The 8447-nt window shown below is 43.1% G+C and overlaps 1 protein-coding gene across 1 annotated transcript in view; it reads left to right on the forward strand.

Moving 5' to 3' along the window:
* LOC308363855 (inhibin beta A chain-like) overlaps positions 1-4250 on the forward strand; it is a gene marked incomplete at both ends in the record, with an annotated part of 6623 nt that extends 2373 nt beyond the window's left edge. The window contains one exon of the mRNA XM_080836739.1: positions 3457-4250. Within this exon, the coding sequence (XP_080692865.1) occupies positions 3457-4250 (794 nt within the window). The remainder of the gene's footprint in view (positions 1-3456) is intronic.
* Between the last annotated feature and the right edge of the window lie 4197 nt (positions 4251-8447).

The raw sequence follows: 8447 nt of genomic DNA on the forward strand, positions 1-8447 counted from the left end.
TATTCCAGGAGCATATCGGGAATGCCTGTGACGGCATATTGTTTGCCGCCCGTTTGCTTGCATAAATGTTGTGCATAATGGTGTGTTGCTATAAATAGCCTTTTGAATGAATCTTAGATTAAAAAAAGGCCCCCTTAAAGGCTTTTGACGAAGCTGGAGGGCGTTAACGATGCTCTGAGGAGGGGTTGCTGGGTTTGAGTCCTATACAAAAACCCACAGGGTTGTTAGCCAGGCATAATTGCTCCATTCATCAAAATATGGGCCCCAGTAATTACTCTGGGCTGTGTTGGCTGAGCTGGGTATGGAGGGGCTTTCTTTGAAAGTGTCCGCGCTTACTGAAGAGAACGACAAGAAAAGACTTGGATGGAGGGAGGGAGAGAGAGAGGGAGAGAGAGAGGAAGGGAGGGAGAGAGAGAGAGAGAGAGAGGAAGAGAGAAAGAATGAAAGAGTCTTCCCCATTTCTCTGAATTGAAAAAAAACAAAACATCATTAATGACATTCCGATGTCACTGCTGATCTTTTCCAAGTGCGATGAGGATGTTTTTTCCCCCCTCCCTCTCGCTAACAGCTGTGATGCTATCCTCCTGAGCTTTAAGGCTGAAGGTCTCCCAAACTATTCAATTCATGTTGTTTGTTCATTCATGAAAAAAGAAACTGGGCTGGGAAAGACATTTGTGCAACAGGCCCTCTGGCACAGAGTCAAATATTTAAAGTTAATAATTACACCTCATAGCTCATCCTGAGGTTTGGACCTCGGGGATCTGGTAGCTAGTGGGTTTCGTCTGTCTATTTGATACTGCCTTCTCATAGAACTATAAGGTTTCACAGCTTACTTACCTGACTTTAACTTCCATGGTAAGAGGTATCAGCTAAGACACCCCTTCTCTTTGTGGTCAGAAGATGCACATAAAATAAGCTCTGATGTAAGTCTGGAGTCTTTTTTTGTGTGTAGATGAGGGAAGTGGATTCGTTGGGATGCATTTTAGAAAGTACCTACAGTATAGAAGTTATTCGGTTACTATTAGGTATATCTGCTTAATATTGTTCCAATCTTTGTCTACAATACCACTCATATCCACTTAATCATTTAATATTTGTTTTCAACCCTGTCACTTGAATACCTACAGTGTGCAATCCAATGTCAGCTGTAAGAGTTTTATTCTCCTGCTAATGTTGCGCAATAATCTGACAGCCTGCGCACAATAGTACTTCAAAAATATATATTTTGCAATACCCAAGACATTCTAACCCCCCCCCCACACACACACAGAACCACACACACACACAGAAACACACACACACACACACACACACACACACACACACCCCCGGATGTGAAACCCTGCCTCCAATCAGTTCAACTGTACCCATTACTGATACAAAGATATGTACAAAATGACAACCCAGCGCTATCCACAGTGCTATCCTCAGAAAGAAACACAAAGAATCAGAAGAATCATTCGATCAGAATAAATGCATCACGCGGGTTACGTGGCAGCTGACAGGTCAGCAACTGCCAAGGAGTGGCCATTAAGCCCTACGTGCTCTCCCTCAACCGTGGGGCCGCTTCACCGGCGGTGATGTAGGCTTGATGAGCACCAATGAGACTTGCGATGAGGGAGGTAAGATGGTATGGGAGAGTGAGAAAGGGGAGTTGTCCATATCATACTTTTGCTTGTCCCCACCTTTTTCAAATTCTCACCTGAAGCTCGAGTCTCTATTCATTTTACATTTCCCATAAATATAGAAATCAACATAGTCATTAATTCAGAGAAAACCAGACATACATAAGGCGATGACTCACCATCAGCAAACAACCCCTCAGGAGCGAAAGGGGTCCTTGTGCATATAAAGGCTTTGCATACAGATAGAGGACTATCATCCACAAATAAACCTCATTACCAGAGAGTCGCACCGTCTCAACCTAATGATCCATGCCGACGAGTGGGCACTTGGGATAATTAATGAAGAGCTCACACTGTTCTGATGATGAATGTTTAAATAAGGGCTCTGAGTAATGTGGCCCATCAGAAATAGCTCATTGAGAAGATGCACATCACCCAGCACTAACAGTGTACAGTGTCACCCTGACCAAACGCATGGTATGCCCCTCGCCGCAAACGCGCTGCGCTGGTCCACCTGTACCACGGGGGCTTTGCATGGTTGGTTCCGGTGCAGTCTTCCGGCTTCGCTCTTAGCTCCAAGCCCCAAAGGACGCCCATGCTCTGCTAAACGAGTGTCCCCGCAGCTTGTCCACGTCACTTAAAGAGGGAATGGCACACTGAGAAAAACTTGCGATCCCTTGAGTCAAAACACAGTTATACAGTTATGACACTCTATCCACTCAGCCTCTATTTGACAACTTAATCCAGGCTGGATGGAAAATGTGGACTGTGTAACCAGAACTTTAACAGGGTTCTTCCTGTCAGCGGGCCTTAAAGCTCACCTAAGGTTATTTCAAACTGTACCCCGGGGCAGACTAACAGAGTGCGCGGTGATTTACTGCAGACACTTCCCCCCCTCCTGCAGGGAGCTGTGAATTGTGATTGAACATTGTTGTGTGTGTCGTTAAAAGCTATTCACAATTCAAACATGGGTTGAATAAGACTGTAGGTGAGGCTGCTTCAGTTTCACACTCCTCTATTCTCGTATGACACCAGATACAGCTGGGTCACAGGCAACATAACTGTTTGCCTGTAAACTCTTGACTTTTGTTCCTGTTATAGGTCTTTTCACCAGCCAAATTGAAGGACAATAAACGGCAGACACAATAAAAGGAAAAATGGGTGTTGTTATCGCTGCCGGTATCTCAGTATGTATCAGGACAATATGATACTGCAGAACAGAAACGTGGTTAAATAAAGTAAATATCAAAAGAACATTTTTTGGGAAAGGCAGGATCCGGATTCTGAGCAAACAGTGAGAGATCAATAAATCAGCAGAGGATACTGAATCTGGGATGGCTTATGCCATACAGTCATGTGCAAATTATTGGTAAGGCCCTTGTCATAACATGACAGGCTTTATATACACAGTGGAGTTCCAGGATTTTAGCACCAGGAAATGTTTTTATGGAGGGGAGTCTAGGTGTTGACGAAGAATTGCAGATGGTGGAGGACGACTGTGAAATGTATTAACTCCAGACAGGGAGATAAGTGCTTTCTGGGCCGCTCTGCTGTCCACCGCAATACTGGTTCCCCTGCGGGTCTGATTGTCTTCAGCTGTTTCTCATATAGGAAGCATGACATTCTGTTTTCCAGCAATTTTTCAGAACAATAAACATAAAACAAATTGCATCAGTTCAAAAATTATTTAATATGTATCCTTGTCACTCAGTATATAAATTATAAACTATATCATTTAGAACTGCAAAATTCTCTTGGGCATTGTCTCCTCTCAACAACTTGCTGACAGAGTTTACAACAACTCATCCACTATGTTTCTCTATTGTTGCAGGAGACACCCCTGACGTGGTACAGTTCGACATTTCCAAGGAGGCCACCTCGCTGTCTGTGGTGGAGCAAGCCAACATGTGGCTGTTCCTGAAGTTGGCCAAGGGCAACCGTGGCAAGGGCAAGGTCACCATCCAGCTCCTGCAGCAGCTGTCCGGCCCGGAAGGGGAGCTGAGGGAGGAGCTGGTGTCCGAGAAGGCCGTGGACACGCGACGCAGCGGCTGGCACACCCTCCCCATGCCGCGCAGCGTCCAGGCCCTGCTGGAGGGCGACAGCAGCGTGATGAGACTCAGGGTGTCCTGCCCGCTGTGCACCGACGCCGGGGCCACCCCCATCTTGGCAGTGGCGTCGGGGGAGAACGGGCGGGAGCGCGAGCAGTCCCACCGGCCCTTCCTCATGGTGGTGCTGCGCCCCGGCGAAGATCACCCGCACCGGCGGAGCAAGCGTGGCCTGGAGTGCGACGGCAAGATCCGCCTGTGCTGCAAGAAGCAGTTCTACGTCAACTTCAAGGACATCGGCTGGAACGACTGGATCATCGCGCCGCCCGGCTACCACGCCAACTACTGCGAGGGCGACTGCCCCAGCCACGTGGCCAGCTTCACGGGCTCTTCGCTCTCCTTCCACTCCACAGTCATCAACCACTACCGCATACGTGGCTACAGCCCCTTCACAAACATCAAGTCCTGCTGCGTGCCCACGCGCCTGCGGGCCATGTCCATGCTCTACTATAACGAGGAGCAGAAGGTCATCAAGAAAGACATCCAGAACATGATTGTAGAGGAGTGCGGTTGCTCGTAAAGGTGCACAGGGCACCCCTCATAAACTCGATTTACTCTTTCTTTAAGAGACAGTTTATCATGTTGGTACAGAGCACGTGGAGAGGGGGAGACGCCATGCTGACATTTGACCTTACACATGCAACTTTACTGTTGAACTTTGCTCAACTGATTTGATATTTGTCTTTGGATTTGGATTATTCCAATGGGAACTCTTTGACGGAGTGATCTCTGTGGCACTTTCAGATTAAGGAAAAATAAGAGAAATATATAATATATTTTTGTTATAAAAAAGGGGAGCAACAATAAGAGGGAATATGTGCATGGCTGAGGCAGAAGTGTCATTCTTGTCACTTTGCACTGCAATAAAAAAAGACTGCTGGCACGAATAACCTTTGAAAAACGTAACTATGCAACTTGTCAAGTATTATTATGTGTTAATTTTTGTGTTTTGTGTATTTTGGGGTGGGCGGGATTGGGGGAGTTGTTGTTTTTCAACAAAAGAAGGAAGACTGCATCTTTTCTTTTTAAATGTTTTTGAGAGATACTTGAAAGAAAGTTTGACCAGCTACTGGAACCAAACTATTATTATTATTATTATGATTATTATTATTATTATTGTTATTATTATTATTTCAACTTGTATGGTCCTCCTAACAGTGCTGAATGTTGATGAAAAATTGTGGAAATTTGCACTATACCAACATTCTACCCACTGGTATCAGAGAGAGAGCGAGAGAGCGACAGAGAGAGAGAGAAGAAGGAGAGAGAGAGAGAGAGAGAGAGAGAGGAACAGCATTCAATTATTAGACAAATGAAAAATCTAAATCAATAATTGAGTAAATCAATTGAGTACTAAACAAACATTATGCACCAAAGATTTCCAGCACCAATAGTTCACCAGAGAATCCTGATAAGGTTCCACCAGAGAATCCTGATAATGTTCCACCAGAGAGAATCCTGATAAGGTTCCACCAGAGATTCCTGATAAGGTTCCACCAGAGAGATTCCTCCTGAGAAAAGGAAGCCAGATATGACAATGCCCAGTGATACAAATACAACACACATTACGCTGGTCAACATAATAAAAGCAACAACAACAAAAAAAGACAGAAAAAAAGAATGATGAAGTAACCCCTGGTGTAAAATGCTTTTGTTCTGCTTTCTGCAATCAAACTTGTTTTTCACTGCAAATGTCTTAATATAAACTGAGTTAGTCTTCATAACACAAGCTGATTTGTAAATCAGATGTTTTGCAAAAACAAAATGACAAATAGTGACAACTATGAGCTGATGTTAAATGTGGTTGTAATTCTTTTGTTCTTATTTGTAAGCAAAGGACACTGAAGGACATATCTGGAGAGAAAAAAAACGTATTTTTTATGTATAGGGATGTTCAGTGATACGTTGCTTTGTTGTATAAATCAAAACGTGTGTGTTATCATGTTTTATATCTAATTTATTTTGCAGCAATTTTTGCTTCATCATTAAAGCTAAAGAGTTGTAAATAAATCTTGAGTTTGAGTTTGATTTAAATGTTCCTCCAACACGATGTATAACAAAAGAACACAACCGTTAATGTTAAAAAGGCAAGACAAAATGTGAGGGCCATATTTTTAATGGTGTGAGACTAAATAGCCAGTCTTGGTCTGTGTTGGCGTTTAACTGTAGGAATTCTCTATGTGGTTTTCAGAGGAGGAAGTAGACCAGATGTGGAGTCAGTGATGTGTATCCTCTGTCATATGCTGTGTGTGCACTATGTGGCTGTTTCTGAGATACATTTGACAGCTAATATTGTTCCCGGGAGAAGACTTACGAGGTGAGATGAAAAATGTCCCTTTTGTACTTCATAACACAAATACAGCGATTGGATCGCAGCATGCTAACCTTCACTCTTATATCGCTTAAGGACAATCAGCCTTGCTTATACCACGGTGCCTCCGATAGGTCTGGAAAACAGATGTCTTGCAACCCTTAATTTACCCTCCTGATAGCATAGAAATACAGATGGTGAACGCAAGACAGTTGACCAGTGCAGACTTGTTCTTCTCTGACTGAAAAGCTTTACCGATACATGAGGCATGCTGAAAACCGTATAAAACTAGTCTTGAAGTGCACATTAGTATAGTTACATCATTCAACAGTGGCTGGGCTTGTTGCATAGCCCTTTCTCCTTAGAAATCAAGGCTACTGTGTAATGGGTTTTGCAAGGTGTGAGTGCATATAGGATAGGAGGATACACAAGCATAATGACCAGGTTGTACACTCCCAACTTCCTGGACACAAAGGAAAAAGACTATGTTGATTCTAACAAAAAGAATTAGGCAGAATATGCTCTCTGGCATTAGCAGCCATGCTAAATCCCAAGCAAGAAAATGAGAAAGATCACCCCTCGGAAATGTTGACAGCCAAGTGCTAATTGTTTGAGCAGTTGCAATCTTTTGAGAGTGAAACCTTTACAGTTTGCCTTTTGCAGTGAAATATCGTCCGGTTATGTGCTAATGACTGAGCTGTGGGAAGCAGAAAAGAGAAGGATCGGCTCTTGAGCAAATACAGCAGACCTTGAGTATGGAGACATTATGTGAAGTCTATGTGAGGCCTTTAAAGCGAGTCCTCCCCTGTTGAGGGCACTCCACGTCAGCACACTGGCTTGCTGTGTAAGGATAGCAGTGGTGACCCATGGGCTGAAAGAGGTAATTACAGCTATCATCACACAGCAAATAAAACCAGCAAAGTCCCTCGCAGGCCCTGTGAAAAAGCTTGGTCCTCCAGGTCGGGTATAATCCCTGTCATAAACCCACTGAACCTTCCAGGGATCTGAAGAACAGGACTACAGTGATGTCACTGCTTATTTGTTGTGAATATAAGGTAAATAAACCAAACAACATATTTTGTGGATAGGGCAAAAGAAAACATAAAAGTGCTCTGCCAAAGTTATACATTTAGTTGGATTAGTTTTACTGGTGGACAGACTTATTCTTGCCTTGGGATTCAATGCAATCAGTCTAAACAAAGCTTGTGAACTCTTCATGTTTGTTTTGGTAACATCATATTCTCATCACATGCATCCTATCTACAGTTATTCAAAAATAAAAAACAAACTTTTCATTTTTGTTGATTTTTTTTCATAGAAAAATCAGTTGAGTGTCGAGTTTTCGTGATTCTTGTTTATTGGTCACAATGACACAGTCAGGTGTGTATGCCGGGAACCATGTTTTAGATTCATAAACAAGCTTCCAGCATTTTGCCAATGAATTTCCCTCACAAACAGATGGGCGTGACTAAATCTAAAACTGCAGATAAACTCAAACTGCAAACTGGTTTACTGCAAGTGATTTAGAATTCTTTAGCTAGGCTTGTTCACAGTGCACTGAAGAGAGTGTGTGGTCTCTTCTTCCTACAATGGTTAAGCCTGGTGGAAGTTATTAACAGGGCATAATGTCAGATACAGGTGTTCAACTAGTGAGCTACCTCCCTAAAAAGCATGCAAAAACCTTGCAGTCACCACAAACAGCCCAGCAGGCACTAATAAAAACTTGCTAACATGCTAACCTTTGGCATTATTGCTGTCGAGAACTACGTTGTGCTTAGCCTAGGCGTCTAGTGGAATCGACAGGTGAGTTCATCTGTTCTTCACATGGCTATATGCCATCAAAATTAATTTGAAGATTATACTAAAAGTAGTTATTCAGATGAGCATAACTAAAAATTGAAATCAATTTGTCCATGAATGAATTAGGCTTGCAGTGACAATATCTAGCAGTGTTCCTCTGCTAACACTTGCTTTGTGAGACTTAAAAGTTATTGGTTAGCCACTTTTGACAAAAAAGTTCAGCCTTATTGTATTCATGGGAATTACTTTAATTTCATGGAATGAATTAATCCTCTTGTCACTGATAAAGAGCTAAATGTTCATAAAGTAATTTTAATTCAGAGCACTTTGTGTAACGATGGGCAAAATTCTCATATTCCAGCAGCTGTCCATACAGTGTATGCTCTGAGGGGAATACCCAGTCTGCATGAGCACCCCAGGCTCTGGAATTGGGGAAAAACAAACAATGTTGGGCCTCCAACATCCAGCCAATCAGAACAAGGGCGCGTCATGACAAGAACCTGCCTGTCAATCATACCCTAGCACGACAGCACATTTGCAAGGGTTTGGGGGAGGGGCTGGAAATACTGAATTCTTACGTGTAAGGTATGACTGTGTGTGTGTGTG

This window comes from Sprattus sprattus, assembly GCF_963457725.1.
Source record: "Sprattus sprattus genome assembly, chromosome: 4".
Lineage (NCBI taxonomy): Eukaryota > Metazoa > Chordata > Actinopteri > Clupeiformes > Clupeidae > Sprattus > Sprattus sprattus.